At 41.3% G+C, this 20,188-nt stretch overlaps 1 protein-coding gene across 3 annotated transcripts in view; it reads right to left on the reverse strand.

Annotated features, from left to right (window-relative positions):
* The window catches only part of LOC102204569 (disco-interacting protein 2 homolog C-like), a 73,401-nt gene that overhangs the window by 38,249 nt on the left and 14,964 nt on the right, over positions 1–20,188 (reverse strand). For 2 of the 3 annotated variants that reach the window (XM_005752662.2, XM_005752664.2), the window contains exons 2-9: positions 11,211–11,282; positions 10,485–10,589; positions 9,672–9,797; positions 6,494–6,784; positions 6,033–6,155; positions 4,966–5,112; positions 3,023–3,142; positions 1,103–1,300 (exon numbers count right to left, since the gene is read on the reverse strand). In XM_005752662.2, the coding sequence (XP_005752719.1) occupies positions 1,103–1,300; positions 3,023–3,142; positions 4,966–5,112; positions 6,033–6,155; positions 6,494–6,784; positions 9,672–9,797; positions 10,485–10,589; positions 11,211–11,282 (1,182 nt within the window). The remainder of the gene's footprint in view (positions 1–1,102; positions 1,301–3,022; positions 3,143–4,965; positions 5,113–6,032; positions 6,156–6,493; positions 6,785–9,671; positions 9,798–10,484; positions 10,590–11,210; positions 11,283–20,188) is intronic. The other variant, XM_013915823.1, reaches the window with a different exon arrangement.

The raw sequence follows: 20,188 nt of genomic DNA on the forward strand, positions 1-20,188 counted from the left end.
CGAAATCAAATCAAAAACCCAACATGACTCTTAAAAGAGGAATCATGAAGAGGCAGACCAACAGAGGGCAAACAAATGATCTCATAAAGAAAAGAGGAAAGAGGGGACTGCATATGCACACAACAGGCGGTGATTGAAAAGGAGACCAGGTGAAACTAATGAGGGTGGGCGGGATACTGAGCAGGAAGTGAAGAAACCTTCAAAGTAACCAAAAAGATAAATAACCATCACAGACACCAGAGACAGGGGGACACAGAGGGGCCAACAAAACCACCAGATGCTTCTGTGGATGCTTTATCTTGTGTTGTTCCACCACTTTCCTGCATGACACACTCCTCTTCTCTTTAGTAAAAAAGTGAAGCAGTGGTTTAATAACAACTTCACTTTCATGCAGTTTGTTTCAGAGATTAAAATAATAAAATTAAAATATTATATTAAGTTTATTTAGGCACATTTAGGTCCCTTTTCACCGATTTCTGGTTGCACTAGCTTCTCTCTGTCAGCAGACTTCAGTCTATCACCCTCTGTATGTGCGAATGGGGTTAAGGTGTCACTGGAGTTGTTGACAAGTGGCAAATTAACCGTAACCAAACAAGAACAGACGCCAAATAGCCCCAAATGTATTTACTGGTCTGACAGCAGGGCCACTCCAGACAGCGTCAGAGCCGGGGTGTCAAATTCATTTTACATTGCGGGCCACATACAGCCCACTTTGATCTTAAGCAGGCCAGACCAGTTAAACTCCCCTTTCAGTCATTGTGAAGAAGTCACATATTTAACTGTGACAAAGAAAGATGAATAGCCATGAGAGAGGTTTTTATCAGCAGGAAGAGCTGGAAAAGTTATGAAAATACAGTTAAGAGTCCAAATGTAATGCTTGTTCTTGTTTGTAGTGAGCAGCAGATGAAACAAGTTAAGAATTATAAATATAAAGACCAGGAGTGTGCAACATACGGCCGGCCGTACATCACCCCTGGTGTGAATCATATTCAGCCTAACCAGCATGCATGTCTGTGCATTTTTAAATTCTTGAACTAGCAAAACATTTATCCAACTGTAGCTCTGGTGGACATGAATGAGTGAGCACTAAGTGTGTGGTTACCATATGTGAGCACATAGAGGGGCTTCCCTGCTGTGTCCAGGCTGGTGAGGCAGGGGGCTTTCGGGGAGATGGTTCCCCAGCGTTGGAGAGCCGCCTCCAGAGAAGGAGGCCAGTTAGTGACCACCCCCAGCGGCTCTCCTCGCACTGGCATCATCTCCGCCCCCTCCGGCCGAGGCTGGTTAGGGTCGGGTTGCTGGACTGTAACAGGATGAGGCCGAGAGTTTCATGAGTGCACAGATCACAAACTTTTACTGTTTATTTGATTTCAAGTGTGGCCGTGAAAAAAAAACACATAAACAACTTTTATGAACACAGATGTACTGAGGGGGACGTGAATAATCTTTTATCTCTTTTAATATTGAGTTCAGACTGCAGAGAGGCTGAGAGCGAGGCAGCAGTGGGGAGGGATTTGACTGGATTCAATCTTCAGCCAGTGCCATAAAAAATAGAATTAGAGTCAATTGGAAGTTTTAACCGCTACATCAATCCCAAGCTCAAAATTTTGTTGTATGATTATAACACACATGTTTACAACACACTGTCAAAATGACTCCAGGATATGATTTAAAAGACCACAAAACTGGACAAAAGTATGAGCTTCCCAGAGAGTCGAAGAAACGGAGAGAAAACACTCCCAGATGGAGAGAGGCGAGCAAAGAGCAGGAAATATTTCAGTACGTTTACAATTTTAACCCTTTAACAACACATCTGTGCTCTATATGAACCTTTCCCATGACTTGGAGTGTCCACATGAAGACAGTTCTTTACATGGACGTGAGTGTTGTTCTCAGCATTAATGAAGATTTTGGTCACATTGGTTACCACTGCCCAGCATCTTCCTGTATTATTTTATTCATTATTATTAACTAAAACTAAAAATCTGACTGCATTTCCCATTTTTTTTAAATTCTGAAAGTTCTTTAACTGTCATGAACTAATTCAAAGAAAGAGCTTTTTAAAGGGTAGCAGATGATTATTGATCTGCACAAAGTTTATGGTCCACTCTGTTTGGAAGCATCAAAATTCAGTCTAATGTCTGTTCACAGCTTGATGTTTCTGGAGTCAGAGTGGACCATAAAAGGCTGGAGTGCTAAGGCTAGAAAACTTGTTTACCTAGGGTCTTTATATTGTAGAGGTAAGGTAGAGACCCTAAAATAATAGAGAGAAGAGCACATCCCTGTTTGAGCATGCGCTTGGCGACACTGGGAAGGATAAACTCCCGTTTAACAGGAAGAAACCTCTGGCAGAACCAGGCTCAGGGACGGGACGCCATTTGCCGCCAACAGTTGGGGTTGATGGAATAAGATACTAAGAGAAGAACTTTGCTTACCACGTGTTATGAATTTGAGACATATTACATGTTATGTTAGTGCTATGAACCACACAGGACCAGCACAAACCTGCCTGAGGGCGCACTGTTCTGCAAAAATCAGTGTGGCCTATAATACTGCATAACTTTAAGTGCTAATAAAATTTAAAATGGTTTGTTTAAAAACATTTTCAGCCCCATGCAATTTTTATGAAGGAGAAAATTAGCTACACTGACTAATGTTGTTTCTTATTGTCAGCTGCCAACAGGTTTATTTCTGCTGTAATGTTTTTAACATGGGAGTCTATGGGAATTTACTCCCACATGGATCCTGCCTCGAGTGGTCATTGAAGGAACTGCAATTTCTGGGACTTAACCAGCTTACAAGACGTTCAGCTTTTTCCAAAATTTCTTGAGACCTGCAAAATTAACATTCACAGTTCATTTATTTGCATGCATGAATGCCACCTCAGCACTGAGCTGTGTTTCTTTGAAAAAGCTGATTTTGCACACTGACCTGTAGCAAAGCTCATTACGTGTTTATTAAAGTGATTTATTAAATGAATCACTTGGGGATAGTTTTTTAAAATGAACAGAAAGACTGTTTTTACCTTCTAAAAGCTCATCAAAGTCATCAACAAAGAACTCTCGGAGTGGAGGTCTGCGAGGCTGCTTCAGCGTGTTCACCAGCTGCTGGATCTTAGCCGACACGCGACTGCTGACCGGAACACCTGCAAAAAGGAAAGTGGTGATGTGAACAGCTTACAAGACGATCATGAAAACTATAATAAACCTCCAGTGTTACATGATGTGTTGCAAAGACTGAGACTAAAATGCTGCCTGTGATGTAAACCCTGGACAAATACTGAATGAACGATCCTGCTTTTCTTCTGACGTTCTTTCATATATGAGAGAGAAATAAAGAATTTGTCAGTCCTGTAAGCAAACAGTTCAAGCTTCAGAATGTTTTAAACCGCAGACTGTATACAAATGATGTAAAGTAAAGTAAGTAAAGTAAAATTTTATTTATATAGCACCTTTCAAGATAAAATCACAAAGTGCTTTACAAAGGCAGAAAACAGACATTAAAATCTCAAACAAAACAAAATCAACCAAAAGCGAGTTTAAACAGATGCGTTTTTAACTGCTTTTTAAAAGACATGACTGAGTCCACAGATCTCAAACTCAAAGGGAGCGAGCTCCAGAGTCTGAGAGCACTGATACAAACGCTCCGTCACCTTTTGTTTTTAACCCTGTATGCTGGACAACCAGCAACCCCTGGTCACAAGACCTCAGGGACCTGCTGGGGTGATAAGGAAGAAGAAGATCACTTATGTAAGTTGGAGCTACACCGTGCAGGGCCCTATAAGTCATGATTATGATCTTAAATTGGACCCTGAACTTGACAGGGAGCCAATGCAGTTGAATCAGCAGGGGAGTATTTGTGATGCTTTATCAGAAGCCTAGCAGCAGCATTTTGAACACCCTGCAGTCATTCAAGGGAGGCAGTACTTAAACCTTAAACAAGGAATTACAATAGTCTAAGCGAGATGAAACAAAAACATGAATAATCATTTCCAATTCAGAACGTGAGACAATAGGACTCAGCAATTTCTTAAATGGTAAAAACAAGAGCGAACCAAAGATTTAACGTGTGTGTCCAGCGTCAGAGCTGGATCAACTGTAACACCAAGGTTCCTAATGGAGGATTTAATATAAGAAGCAAGAGGGCCTCGATTTTTAACCACGAGGGGAACACATTTCTAGCCAACGTAAACCATTAACCATTCAAGGTTAGTGAAATATGGTACTTTTGGACCTGGAGGCGTCCCCCCTCTGGGTCTATTAAACAGAATGCAGGCTTGAAGCACTGCAACATTTGTACAATCTACAGTCTAAACATTGCATTTCAACAGTTTTTTAGACTCCTGGCTCTGTATGATGTCATGTGAGAATATTCCTTATAAGGTCATCTCGAGCACACGGGTCTGAGGAAAGCTGGCTTAAAGAGGGAGGAGCTAAAGCAGGTTGTTTCTGACAGAAGATGAACTTGGATGCTGCACCAAGAGCCTGGTACATGATAAATATGGATTAATTTGGACTGTAAATAATAAAATACTAATCAAGTACAAGCCAATAATAAATGTATGAAGATGGAAATTTGCAGATTGGTTTCCCTTTAAGGCACTGAATTAGAAACTCTGTATTTTTGGCACAAGGCTCTGCTAAGTGGACCACAGCCTGTGATTATTCTGAGGAGCTCTCAGCTCTCTAACTGTGACAGTGTGATTGTGAAACATGCTGAAGAAAGAACAACAAAGGTGCTCTGTCAGCTCTGCTTAGAAAAATAAATGGTAAAAAAGTCCAATCTGTCTTCCAGGGGACTGACATCAACACAAACCGTGTAATTGGCCAGTTCTCTGAGGCACTGGTCCAATTTGAGCTCACTTCCTGATTAAAGAGTTGCTATTTTTATCAGACGGTCTCCAGTATTTTTATTCAGAGGCTCCAGCTGGGAGCTGGCTAAAGGTGTGACGTTGGCGGTGACTCCTACCATCGCCTGTCTCCATGCGCTCCGCGTTGCCGTATTTCTGCGTGTTCCTGGCAATGGTTCCCATATTGGCCATGTGGTGACGCTCAGTGTGGGAGTGGGACGAGTCCGACGAGTATCCCGTCACGTCCGGCGGGGCCGAGTGGTTCTCTGTGAGGCAGATGGAGAGAGAGAGAGCTGAAACAGACAGCGGTGACTCACTGTTCACCTTTATCACTGCTCTGTTTGTCAAGTGCCGTGTGTTATAGAGTCCACGGGCAATTAGACACGTTCTGATGGTCATCTTGTTTCACTGCTGATTTGGGTCACAGCCCTGACAAACACAGGAGTCAGCAGGGTCTGGAATAGCTGCGCTTCAAAACATCACAAGTGTAAAGCTTTCAACGGAAAACTTCTTCTCCAAACATCAATAACAACAGACATTTTTGGTCATATTAAAGGTGCACTTTGTAGCTATCCTGTACAGAATTAAACTAAACCTTTTACCACCAGGGGGCAGCATTTTACCAGCACATGTGTGCAGTCTTTTTCAAGATATGCAGCTGTTTAGCTTTATATATTTCTTTTCAGCCAAACCTATTTTCTAAAGAGAAGTTGCATTGACTCACTGGTATTACACAAAATTGCAGCTAAGCATCAAGTCGACTTGAGTCAATACCTCACAGTCTTCTTCCACATTTTATGGAGTGATTTAATGCACTTTCAAAGGTTTTAAAAACGGAAATTGATAAGAAAACGATTTAATGTCCACATACTGTTTTGGGAATAGCTGACATTTCTTCTCTTAACCTGCTGAGGTCTATTCGGCCATCCGTGGTGACTCCAACTCTAAATGTAACCCTAACCTTTACTTAAACAGTTCCCCCGAGTCATTCTGTGTAATTTTAAACTGTTCACATCACACATTCACACACATTCTGCCTTTCTCCAAACTCAAGGTTGGGGTTACCACCTATCATGTCTTATCATGAATGGTGATTAAAGGCTGCATTATTTTGATTGTTTATACTCACTAAGGCATTCTGCAGGCATTCTGCATCTTCAGAGACTCTGAAAAAGGTGAAACCTACCCTCTGACTCCAGCGGCGGAGGCCACAGCATGTCGGAGCCAAACTCACAGGACCGTCGCAGAGAGCCGCCGTTCTCTGCTATACTAAGAGCTCCCTTCCTCTTCAGAGACAGGTGCCCAATACCTGAGGGAGCAATAAACAGCTGTATCACAGTCAAATACTGTGAATTACTGCAAAGACTCTTGAACTGCACTCCTATTGGGCCATAACGGTACTGCAAGACCCACGAAATTCTAGTCCTCCTTGTTACAACCTCAGTTGTGTCAGAAAATGAAAACTGACTTCTTTGATCTCTTTTACCTTGTTTTCACTCTTTGTAGACCAAATGCTTTATCAGTAATAATCATTGGGTTAAACTATAATAAAAATTATATGAATTTCCTCATTTTAGGAATCACCATTATTAAAAGACACAGGTGAAAATTCAAAATGCTGGAGCTGTAGTAGGACTGAAGTCTTACCGTGGTGCGACTGTGACAGGTGGCTCTGCTGGTGGTGCGACTGGCCCAGGTGCGCCAGGTGCGCGTGCGCCAGGTGCGAGATGTGCATGTGCGCCAGCGAGTCGGCTAGCCGTCCGGCATTACCGCTGCCTCCGCTCTGCGTGGACGAGGACGAGGAGGAGGTGGAGCCTAGGTGGGCGGGGCCTAGCTGGGAAGGGCGGCTCATCCAGTGCTCCATGCCCGACATGTCGTCACCTGGCCCCGCCTCCTCCTCTGAGCCCGACGAGGAGTCTGAGCACAGGGGGGACAGACCTAGTGAGGGTCAGTAGCCGCCATTATATGTTAATAACAGAACTTTCACAGCATAAAACTAACAATAATAAATAAGCAGGAACTGAAATGAGTGCTAACACAATATAAGACCTTTAAACAATATTAGTAAACAATTCAGCAGTTTGGGAGACTAGCTTCTTCCAACTAAATTAAATGATAAACACTGCTACCACGCCAGAGCCATTTGTTTGCTAGGTTAGCTCGGCATCCAATTTAGCTCAAGAGAAAAGTTTGTGTTAATGTCCCAGCTCTAATCCTTTTTGGTTCTTTGTTTTTCTAGAGAAATAATCAGATAAAACATCTTATTTAGTGAATTAGAGGCTCACTTTCTTATTGTTACGCTAAGCTAACCGTGCCCTAACTAAGTGCTTGAATGAGAATGGTATTACAATTCTTCTTAGCAAGAAACTGGTTAAGTCATTTGTTTATGGGATTTGAAATAGCTCTGACCAAAGTGGACAGGTTGTGTTGCATCAGGTTTGTGCTGCTAAATGTAAAGAAATAACGCGATAAAGTTGTTTTTGCTCAATGTGTTTTATGCAAGGGTGAAATTGCTAACTTTTTAGTTTTGCATGTCTGTTTGTGGTTTTTCTTGATATTACGTTCTTCATGACACTAGCTGATGACACTACGAGATGTGTGAGTTACGGAGAAGTTAGCAGGGCTTCAGAACGAAGAGGGGGAAATACAAACTGTAGGTCCCAGCGATAATCATGGAGAATGTATTTGGACAACGATGAGCTCAGAGCTAATCGAGACCCAGAGGGAACACAGTGAGCGCGGGATGTTAACCTAAGTACAGCAATTGCACTGTTTTTGTTATTCGAAGTGATGTAATCGTGGACGTTTTCCTGTGAAGTCATGTTTTTCTGGCCTGATTATTGAACTGCAGCTGTGGAATGTGTCTATATTACTCGCCAAGGGAATTGTTTTTTTCATCATTCAGTTTGAATTCAGCTAACACAGAGATAATCCACATAACTGTGCTTGTGAAGAAAGACTATGGTTAATAAATGGATACCCCAAACCACCTCATACAACATTTACTGAACCAGTAGGCACTTTGTCTTCTTCCTGTATTTATATTTAGGTCTTGATACAATGAGCCCTGCACTTTTTTCCATTTCACAAAGCTCCTTTTTGGGTCACATTAAGGTCATTTTGAGCTGGGTTGTTTTTCATGCTTTGGCTGTTTTTACATAATAATTTTCCGACTTTTTGGATAAATAGAATATATCTATATATATCTATTTATGCAAAAGAAAAACTAGAAGCATACAAATCTCTTGATGCATATTATTTTTCACCTAACCCGCGTGGCTGCACATGCGCCTGAAAATCGTGTTTTACACCAATTTTCTACGCTGGATTTATTTCTGATCAAACATTCTGATTTCCTGTGGGCTTGCTCGCCTCCCTTGTTTGAGGTCCCACTCCTGTGCCACCCCACATCCCTTCATTTATACCCAGCGTGGCATTTAATCCACGACTACTGATCCACATCTGAGCCTGGTAATAAGAAACAGATCAGAATTGAGTGTTTTTAAGACAATTGTCTCCAGTCAGTATTACAATGGTTCAGAAAAAGCCTGGAGACCATGATTAATTCTGTTCACCACTGAAGTTTGATGAGCTTTGGGTGACACAGCAGGCTCTAGAGCTGAAAATGTCAATAATTAGTCAGCTAAGGTAGTAACAACCACGAGAACCAATTTAGGTAAAACTGGCTTTGGGCTGCACTTTAGGAAAAAGGCTGAATTTACTTCTTTAAACGAGTTCATTGTGTGAACACGGAGGAGCAGTAAACATAACATGGGGATTCAGTTTCCGCTCTGACTTTCCTATAACAGGAAGCAAGTAAGTGTCCCGTGTCGACCACTGAGGCTCATGAGTAAGACGAGCCTTTGGGGTGATGTCGGGATCGCTTAAGAATTTTCTCAAAGGTTAAAAAGCAAATTGGCAGTGAACAAAGTTATTACATTTTCTCCATTAAAATCCAATCAGCAGCAAAATTATACCGTCAACTCCAATTATGTTCAATCTAATGAGCTCATATTTGAGGTAAAGGTCAGCTCCGACTTTCCCCTTTCGTCCATGTTTTTTGCAGTTGCAAATACGCAGAATAGTCAGCTACTAATCGGTGTTTTTCCTTTTTCTGATGGCAGATCGCATTTACAGTAGCTGACTGCGTGCAACGTTACATCTGTCTGTGGTTTGTTTTCACTGTAAAACCATCAGCGCCTCAGGAAATGTGCATGTTTGCAGTTTTTTGGAGAGATGAGTGTGTTTCTGTCAGAATGGAAAACGTCTGAGAAAGCAGAGACACGGCATTACAACATAATCCCGTCTGGGCTCGGGCCTGCCTCTCCGGGGTCAAATTTTCGGCTTAGTGCAACCCATTTCAGCGGAGATAACCACAGCATGTGTGTGTATGAGTGTGTGTATGAGTGTGTGCACCTTCTGGGTACTTTTTTCTTTAAACTAAACACTATTTTAAAGACATGAAAAAACAATCCAACGCTTAGCTGCTTCTAATCTCCTGCTCAAAAGTGCACATCAGAAGATCACATGACCTGTTAAACTGAACCACTGAGCTATTCTTAGTTCAATATTGTTAAGTCGCAGCCACTTTCACACATTCTGTTTATAAGTTAAATCACTGAGCTCCCTTATTATATTTTACTTTGGGGTTTGTTCTAGTTTGTCATATTTTATCTCTACTTTATTGACGTATTTTGTTATAGCTTGCAGTTTTAATGTTTTAATCCACCGTCACAAGTATATGTTGTCTCATTTTTTCACATCTCAATCAGAAAAATACATGGAGCACAAATACAGGTGTGTGTCTCAGTCTGTGTGTCGTCACCTGGAGGCGTGTATGCATCCATGGAGGTCTGCACCACCAGCGAGCGTCTCTTGGAGGGCATGGGCACCGCCACCTTCCTCTCAACGTGTCGCGCCAACACAGCCTGCACCGCCTCAGTGTGGACGTCTGAGTGAGAGAGAGAGAGACAGGTAAACAGGCTCATTCATGCAAAGGAGGAGGGAGAAAGTTCTCCTAAAAAATGAAAGTGGAAAAAGTGCACCGTCCCCTCCATCTATGTCTTTTCCAACAAACAAACCCGCTGAAGTCTCATCCATTTTGATTACACTGCAAGTCCCTGTAATGTATTAACTGAAAATTACAGTTTACACATGAATAAAGCCAGACTGTAATCATCCTTCAATTCACAGTAAAGAGCAGCAAGTTCATTTTAACTACCACAGTGCCAGCAGTGCGATCTGATATACTTCTGTTTTTCTAATCATAAGTACTGAATGCCAAGTGTGTGCAGTAACATGGTTACACTGCTTTATGAATTCATTTTTTCTTAATGCATTTAAAGTGGAACGTATTCTGTTCATTACCAGCTCTGTATTTTTATTCTTGGCCTCTGCTATAGTAGCTTTGCATACTACACAATCCTTCTTCATCTTATACTAATACTGAACTAGGCTCACAGGGATTACTTGTACATACGCTGATTTCATTATATCTGAAGCTTTCACCTTGTTTAATACGAGTATCCACTGCTGGAAGAGGAAATATGAGAGAAAATGAAGAGGAGGTGAATATGGACACTATATAAGAAGTCTCAGTGATCCGATGGTGGTGTTTATGCAGCTGTAGTTTCCGTACCTGATCTGTAGCGCTCGTCTCTGGTGCCGGAGGTTCTCCGTCGGTGGAAACGGGCCGCAGAGGGAGGGCCGAGGGGGGCCCGGTGAGACATTGGCCCCTCCATACCTACAGAGGCAAGCAGACAAGCAGCGACAGATGCATACATATATAGAGAGACACAGACATACACACACGTGCACAAATACGTTTGACAAAAGCAAAAGATAGGAGGGCCAACAAAGAAAAATAAACATGGAGATGATCTGACTCAGCAGAAAAATTAGATTTTTCTGGCATCTTAAAATGAAAGAATTGATAAAGAAAAAGAAGGTAAAAATAATAATAATTCGAAAAATGTGGCAGTTGCTTCTCTGCTCTCTGATAGAACATCCCTCAGTATCCAGTGAGCCGTTATTGCTAAATCATCCGATATACGATAAGGATAAACCAGATTGGGTGACACATGTGTGTGTGTGTTTTAGCTGCAGGAGAGCCTGTAGGGCGTGTGTGTGTTTGAAGACAGCAACTACAGCACGTTCAGATAAAGAGGAGCAGGCCCAAGCTGAGCTCTAGGGAGTCCTAACCTACATTCACTAATGGCGGCGGCTGAAGACTGAATCGATAGAGTCGAGTACAGTATCATTGCCACTGTATTTGTCATGATACCAGATCGATTCTCTACTAGCGGTATGGGAATATTTTCGCGGCGTGGGGAGTGTGTGGGGGAGTCAGAGGTTGCTAAATTACCTCCAGCATGTGGAACATATGCCCTGACCAGCTTGGACCTCTTCTTCTCATAACCCTTCTGAGTGATGTCCCCTGCGAACAGATAGAGATAGATAAAGAATGAGAGAGCCAGCGGAGGGTGCGTGGGTGTTTCCCTTCATCTTTTTTTCCCCCAGAAATTGTGTCCATCAAACACGTTTTGGTTGCTTATACGGTTTTTGTTTTCCTTTAAAGAGGACCTATTATGCTGATTTCCCACTCTTTGTTTTAAACCCTGATTCACAGTACTGGGCCTTATTGCAGCTGTCAGTGTATGAAATAAGCTGTTCCCCTCCTGTTGATACAGTTTTCTTCTCATTGGCTGCCCCTCGTAAAGAGACATTTTCAAAAGCAGGTGGGTGGGGCTTCTGTACTCGAGCTGTGTGCCTAACATGACCATATAAGGAAATCTGCTTTTGCTGACATCATAATGGTGGTAACACTTTATTGTAACAGTTGTGAATAACTAGAAATTTGATAGTTTATTAATCCTCACATGGACTTTCCATTATTGTAAAGTTGTATCTGATATTTTCACTGCTTTATATTGATGTATGCTAGCTGTCAGGCTGTTAGACAACACTGTGGATTGGATGTTATGACAGTAAAGAGCAATATGTGTGTCGTTACACATGCGTTGCAGTGTGTCTGCTTTGATCTGAGCTGTTCATGTTGGGCTTGGAGCGTATAAATAAACATTGGCATTGTGGCCATGCTGGATACAATTACAAGCTATTACAGTCTGTTTCACAAAGAGAACACACTGGGCGTGGCTGCATGAGAGTTGATCACATCCTCTCAAGGCAAGGAGAGGATCCCAGAAATGGCTCTCTGTTCAAACGGCATCAGGTCTGTTTTTCACAGGAGTGGGCAGGAAGTCGGACACAGGTGGAATCTGAAGCTGTGAGAGGGATGATCTGTCTCACTGTTGTGGCCACATGAGCAAAGGGGCCAACATTTACACAAACCTTGTCCTTGTGTCTGAGGTGCCAGCAACTTTTTATGACACAATAATAACACCAGTTATTATAAAATAATAGGAATTACAGGATAATCTAATTGTTTGTTAACACCCCAATAGCTATATACTAAATTTCACATAGCTATTTAACAATTTACTGTTTATTAATGATCGTTATGATAAAGTGTTACCAAACCTCCTGAGATGGTGCTTTATTGGGATTACCTGTGCATGCACTGACATCAGTATTTAGCAGGCAGTAGTATTTCAGCCATGTTAAAAACATACCTACAGCACAGAGAGTAAGGAAAAGCATAACAGGTCCACTTTAAATAAGCTGGTGCAGCCTCATTGGTCTCATGTCACCCAGCCTCCTCTGTCTCTCACAGCCTTTTAATGCTTCTGTCCGACTGTTAATTAAGAACATAAACATAAATAAAACAACATGAAATGAATAATGAATAATGGAGATGATGAATATGAGAACGGGAATAATGTTATGCACTGCACAGACTCTGCAGTTCAACAGTCAAATGCTACATGATGTTTTTTCCCCAATGCATACAGAAGCTTTCAAGGTCGTATGATAATCTGATCATCATTATAATGTTATTCTTTGTTTTGTTCTGCAGCACACCAAGGTCTTGTTCGCTTTCTGACATCAGAACATCAATGCTTGACATTCATGTCGGGTTTAAGCACCACAGCAGGAGGAGCCTCTGTCTTGGGTGTCACGTTTATATTTCTGGAGATAAAGGGTCCCAAATGAAAACCTGAAAGACCAGAAACAAAGCTGGAGAGACCCGTGATGGATGACTGGGGAAGGAAATTTCATCTTGGCTTTTGGACTCCTGTCCAGCAGGGAACACGAGTAAATACACTTAGTGCTATCATTTGTACACTACATGTCCAAAACATCACCCAAGGCCATAGAAAGCAACTAGAAGAAGCTGCTCATTGAATCACATCTGATTCAGGAAGCACCTCACCCAGCAGTCTTTGTATATACTGTGACCGTCAACAGGCAGGGTTTGATCTTTTCCTTCCTGCACTCCCACCATGAGAGTCATCTGAGGTATTAGTAATTCAGTTCGAATAAAAGTAGCTTTTTCTTTATAAAAGACTCAGAAATAGTAGAAAATTAATTGATTTCTGTCAAAAATTTGACTGTACACAGATCAGTCACGCGTACATGAATAGCTGACCACCGAGGAAAAACATATAGTATAGCTGTAGGTAACATATCTCTTCATATAAACTACATGACAAGTGAAATGACACCATCAGTACTCCTGTTATGTGACTACATGATGATTTTAAGACCGAGTATGAGTATTAGTGTGGATTAGTGACAGCAGCAGAGACTAATGGACGGACAGGCAGAGGTCAGCATGGAGAGGCAGCGATGCAGAAATTCATTACAGTCCCTAAGGGAGGTCGTGGCTGCCTAGGCGACCCCCCACCCCCAGCAAAACCAACACGACCGCTGATCAATCACAGCACCCCACGGTCCTCGCTGCAGGGATAATATGTGCTAATACTTCCTTGTTTGTCCCAATTAAATGCTGTTAAACTGGCTCACACCAGTTCGCTAATTATTGATTGTTGTTTGATTTGCCACGGAGACGGGAGACAAATCAAATCCAAAGACAAAAGGACGCCGGGAGGCTACAATATCAGTCGCTCTGAGACAAGTGAAAGTATTACACCGCAGCAGATGCCTTTAAAGTCATCAAATGTCATGAAAAACATCAAAATCAACCAATGATGCAGCTTTTCTGTCTCTATATAAAAGATTTTTATACAACATTCAGCTTATTTTTTGTTTAGTTTCATTTTTTAAGCATCAATTCTGCTCATCTCCATCTCCCCTCTCTATGACATCAAGAGAGCCAAGAGAATAAAAAAATGAGTGACTGAGAATAGAAAAGAGACGAACTCAGCTAAGAGTAAAGTTAAATCAAATATTTAAAAGATTGGCAAATAATGATTACTTTAATAAGTTTATTTTGCTATCAAGTTCACATCAAACATACTTGTCTTTGGAGCCATGGCTCTTAGCTTTTCCTAGAAGTTCAAACTCACTTAAACTTCCGTTTAGCTCAAGAGACGATGACTAAGCGAGAGCCTAAATTCAACATTTCAACCACTTTTTAGTCCACGGGCAACTCTTAGTCCAATCTGATCAGCAGAGGGCCGGCGCAGGAAAATCAATCAAAAATTCCTTTCTTAAAGTTTATAGAAGTAAAAGCTATTTGTGAAAACATTCCAACAATGTGTCTCATGTTGTTCCACTTTCTATTGAACAACTGTCGTTACCAAGTCGTAACTCAAAAACGTCCTTTTTGGCTCTTTATCTTAAACGTCTTGATTTCTTCTTAGTAGAAATATAGAGAAGTAGCATTAATAGTAGTAAAGTGTCATCCTCTGAAATGTTCACACTTTGCAAGCAGTCCAGTGGCTCTACTCTCAGACTTCCCTCAGTGGAAGCAGCACAGCAGGAAGTCCAAACTGGGAATGAAAATATCCAAATGAAAAAGACTCCAGAGCTTGAAGTGCATGAAGAACAAACAGAACCAGAGCAAGCACAAAACACCAGTCAGCATGGACAAAAGGGGACACGAAGACAAAAACATTGAAACAAGAAGACTTCATAATAACATGAAGGGATCAAGCAGACGCACCACCAGAGAGAGAGGACAGAGGGAGGAACCCAAAGGAAAATACTGAGGCAAATAAAAGCAGCCTGACAAATACAAAACTACCGAAACCCAGTAAACACAGCAACACCAGAAGAATAAAGCCATTAATAAAAGGACCAGAAATACAATAATACAATAACATTTAGAGCTCAAACACACCAAGACATCCATAAAACATCCCGGCTTTGTTTTTTAAGCAAAGCTTTCATAAACATTTCGAGGACAGAGTGCATGTGGAGCACCAGGATGGTCCAAACAGTGAAAGTGAACTACACTGTGTTTATGGGAGTGAAAGGAAATGTCCCCCTGCGCACTGCTGTGGCTCGCTGATGTGTTTTCAGACCAACAATGGAGCGCTCGGGTTTTGGATACACAGACGATAAATCACTGCTGATTTCTGGTCTTTTTGTTGGGCTTTCTGACAGCTAGAAAAATGTAGTATATCACCAGGCTTCCTGTTTATCTGAGCACAAACACATCTACACTGTCAGATCTATGTGATACCAAAGAGTCCAACATATTTCTGTTGTAAAAAGTGAGAATCGTAGACCTGCCAGGAGAGAAGACGCTCGGCTCTTTCAGAAATCTTGCTTCACTAGTTTTATCTGCAGTCTTCTGCTTTATTTCAAGCTGCTGTTTCTGTAAAAAGTGAATTTATCACACCTGAGTGGAGACTGCTACTCAATTTACCAAAAGATGAGCTCAGCTGTTTGCACACAGATTTTTTTTTTTCCAGTGCGTGACTTCAGGGCACAGATGTGATTGTGCGTCTATGAATACAAACAACTTATGGCTACAAACAAACAGTGGAAGTGTAGTGAATCCAGTTTCCATAAAAATCACTTCCTAGAGAGAGAACCTTATTATGATGTAAACAATATATTTCCAAGAAAGTCTCTGAAGGACCACAAATCAGGTCCAGTGAGCTCACACTGGCTGCTAATCCATTCCCAACAGCTTTATCCATTTCTTACAAAACAACCCTGCAAACATCATGACAGCAGCCAAGATGGTTTTAAGGCAGGCTGCCAAACGGGACGCTGTTTCCATGTCCAGTGTTGGTGCAGTCAGACCCTCTCATACAAGCCAGGAAATATTGTTATATGCTAGGGCTGTGCGATATGACCAAAATCTCATATCCCGATATAAGACATCTATCGCCCGATAACGATATAAATCACAAAAATTTAACATTTTCTGTAAATTCTATGAATCTCGGGCAGCTCGTCTTGCGTGAAGTGTTTCCAGCTGCGCGTCATGTAGCTGGAGTCGAGTGTTTTAACCGATGCATGAAACGATACATTTTTAGACATAAGTTGTAACGGCCGCCGTTTTCTTTGTGAGTATTTATTACACGGCGTGCTGCGGGGAAAAGCCTGTTCTAACGTTTGAGTCTAAGGTTTATTTTTTAAACACCTGGCGGCTCTTTTTTACTTCTCATCCGTAAATAATCTGCTCTTTCACGTGATTCAGTTTATTTTGAAAAGTCTCAACAGGATCTTGAGCTTTATTGTGAAAGGTTTATGTGGAACATAAACGATGCTGTTACTGTCGTTGTTGCTAACCACAACGCATAAAAACAGACGCTTGTCCATCTGTAGTGTGGTTATATTAAATATAAGAGAAAGAGAGAACTTTAAGAAATTAATATAGCCACTACAGTGACCATCAAAACTAGGGCTGCACGATTTTGCATAAAATTTTGAGATCACGATTCTCTCACGATTTTCTTTTCCAGTATAAATATTTCTTGCACTTATTAACTGCACATCAACTTCGTAACAGTTGAGACTGAACATAAAAACAATAAATAAACATAAAAACAACAAATGTCTCACGTTTTGTCGTTGCCGCAAAATGTTGTACTGCTTGAAATTCCGTCTCCACCGTTGCTCGACGCTGCGTGTATAGAGCAGGTAGTGCAACAATAGAAAAATAGTTGCGGGACGGCACCGTGTAGCGTTTGTCTAGGGTGTTGATCATTTTCCTAAATCCCTTGTTTTGCACAATGTTGATGGGAGCCATATCTTTGGTCAGGTGATAAGTAATAGCCTCCGTAATTTCTTTGTGCCTGCGGGAGTTCGACGGGTATAGGTATAAGGCTCCGCCCTTGTCATTTGTTGAGCAGGAAGAGTGAGCGCTTGTTTTCATGCAGATTACGTCCCGGATCAAAATGCGGTACAATCGTCGTCGTCTTTTTTTTTTCTTTTTTTTTAAAAATTGTTGTCATTTGGAAATGAGATCGCACATAAGTATGAATCGATTTTCTAACGATTAATCGTGCAGCCCTAATCAAAACCATGAAAAAATATTGCCGTAAACAGTTTATTTTGCGACACCACGAAACAAACGATAGAGTAAAATGAAACAATAGACGTTTTTATATCGTCATCCGATATAGATCGTTATATCGAACAGCCCTATTAACTGCAGTGAAATGTGTGAGTGTAAGTAAGTGGCTCTCGATGGTCAAAATTCTCCCCTATAAAGGGTCAGTGATATATTTCCATCGTATGGACTTCATCAGGATGTTCAGAGTGACCGTGCAAATATACCGGATCTCCAACACATGTATTTTTCTATCATCCTGTAGCTTTAAATCGCACCAGGAGATTTTCAGAAACAGAGCATTTAGTCTACAAAAGGCTTTACGGTCCTATTTTTAATGGAAATAAATTATACAGACTGCAGTAACATACAGATAATCCAAGATGTTTCTAGCCTGCAAGACCTGCTGCTGGTGCTAGCTCTGCTAACACTAGCTATACTCTTCGCTGTAAGGCCTCAGAAATATGGCTCTAGAGACAATCCCCTGGTAACATATACTTACTATAAAAAAAGCTTTACTCTCCAAATGGTTGCCAGAGGTTGCAGGCTGTTGCTAGGTGAATTTGGTCACAGAGGGTGCTACACCTTTGAAGACAAGTCTATGTCTTCCACTCAAACTATGGGTGACTGCAGCAACGTGTTTGCAAACAAAACAAATGGAAGGAGTTTTTCTCTCGAGTACCATATGCCTTTTTGTGACCAAAAAGCTGTAACCACTAGCAACTACTGACCAACCAGATGGAGAATAAAGCTTTTTGTCAAGCAACTGTACATATCCAATTGCATGTTATATTTCAGTAACACTTAAATAGGACTTTATTATAAATTAATTAGGGGTGCAACGATACACAAAATTCACGGTTCGGTTCGATATTTTTTCGATACAAAAAAAATGTTCATTCCTTTTTAATTTGTCATTTATTAAAATTATAAATATATAGTTTAACTCAAAAGTACAGTTTTTAAATTTAATGTTGCTGAAACAACAAAGTAATAAAATAAATAAATCTATCTGATGGAGAAATCCCTCATCTTTGGAAAAGAGAGTTTATTACAGAGAAATGGCTCTTTACAAAATAAAAGCTATACTATCCGCTTCTTCTGGGCTATATTCTCAGCAGCATATCAGGTCCCCATAAGGAGAATCCTGTGCTAACGGCTGTCTAAATGACTCGGGTAAAGTTTGTAGCATGCGTGCTTGTTGTTTTTGTCTGCTTCCACTTGTCTTTGCACGAGGATGATGTCGGAGTAAATGTGCAGTCATATTCGTTGTGTTCCCACTAGCGCTGTCAGCGTTAATCTGAAATGACGTTAACGCCACAACACGGCAAATCTCCGTTAACGAGCTACCGCGGATCGCCCCGTGCGTGGGGCTGGACGGCCAACACGTTAACGAGCTAACTGCGCTAACACACTAGTTCCCACCAATGTAATTGAGCATTGCGTGGCACATCCAACATACTGTTTTACTTTAGTCCATGACGCGCTTACCTTCAGGGTCATACGTCACATGAAAACCAAAATAGTTCCAAACACCACATCTGAATGAGGGTGGGGGAGGTTCAATTTGCCATGTTGCAAGGAGAGCTTAGCTTCTGTCTCGCTAGCTTGCCCTGCACTCAGTGAATCTGCGTTTGACTACTCCGCCTAGGCTGCACTGTCGAGCGCAGATCCACTAAGCGCTCAACACAGACAGCATCGTCAGAAGGAAAGTTGATAAAATAAATAAAAAATTTTGTATTGTTCGATACATATGCGTACCGAACCGAAAGCACTGTATCGAACAGTTCAACATCGATACGAGTATCATTGCACCCCTAAAATTAATGTGACTAACAGTTTCATATAGCTCTTAAATACACACACAACATTTGTATGGTCAGTGTTTAACTGCATTAATTCTATTCAATATTTTTAAGATTATTTCTAACTTGTAGAGTATTCAACTAGTCTCATTTTTTCAGTCGTTTAAACAAAACAGTAAATTAGTTGACAAGGAGACCTCTAACGCAAATATGGTCAAATCTGGCTCTAAGAATCAAACGAGACAACCCGGCTGATAACGTTGAGGCTTTGAAAACCCAATGAGTTGTCTATTCTGCGTTTTATACCGTCCATGGATGCTTCCAAAATGAGCTGCATCACATTTAGCTTGAACGACAATGAGCTAGGGTTATTACAGCTATGCAGTGAATCGAAACAGAATAAAAACTGGACACTGGAAGCTCCTGGGACCCATAAAACTGACTGAAATGATACTGTGCAGATGATTACATCCTTCCATACCATGGCAATCACCTTCATCTAGGAAATATCTGAAGGCTCTCTTTCCATTAGCTTGGCTTGAATTTGGGCTTTTATGAGAAGTGCAAAAATCAAAAGTGGGAAAAGCCATAAATGAAATTCTTCTTCACTCGTCCTCTGTCACACCGACCCTCATCCATGAACCTGCACATGTCCATGCTCATCCAGCCTCTATAACTTCGTCTCCAAACCGCTAAACCTGCACTGTTCCTTCTCATTTCTAACCCTGTCCATTCTGCTCACTCCCAGCGAAAATCTCAGCATCGCCAACTCTGTCACCTCCAGCTCAGCCTCCTGTCTTTTTATTGGCTCTCACCTGTTCTAATGGCATTACTTCATAGCAGGTCTCTACCATTTTGCAAACCTTCCCTTTTACTCTTGTTGAATCAAATCACCACTGGCGCTCATCCCCACCCTGCCTACACTCTTTTCTTCACCTCTCCTGTGCACTGCAAGAAATCATAATTGAAATTAAACCCAATTAACTCTCTAATAAACACACAAACTAATTTTAAAAAAATCATGAAAAAAACAGAACTATTGTAGAGCTGTGGCACTGTGAGGTGGGTGTGTTTGACATATGTGGCTGGAAGATAGATAGATAGATAGATAGATAGATAGATAGATAGATAGATAGATAGATAGATAGATAGATAGATAGATAG

Source organism: Pundamilia nyererei, unplaced genomic scaffold (genome assembly GCF_000239375.1).
Source record: "Pundamilia nyererei isolate P.nyererei 1_Seehausen unplaced genomic scaffold, PunNye1.0 scaffold00371, whole genome shotgun sequence".
NCBI lineage: Eukaryota > Metazoa > Chordata > Actinopteri > Cichliformes > Cichlidae > Pundamilia > Pundamilia nyererei.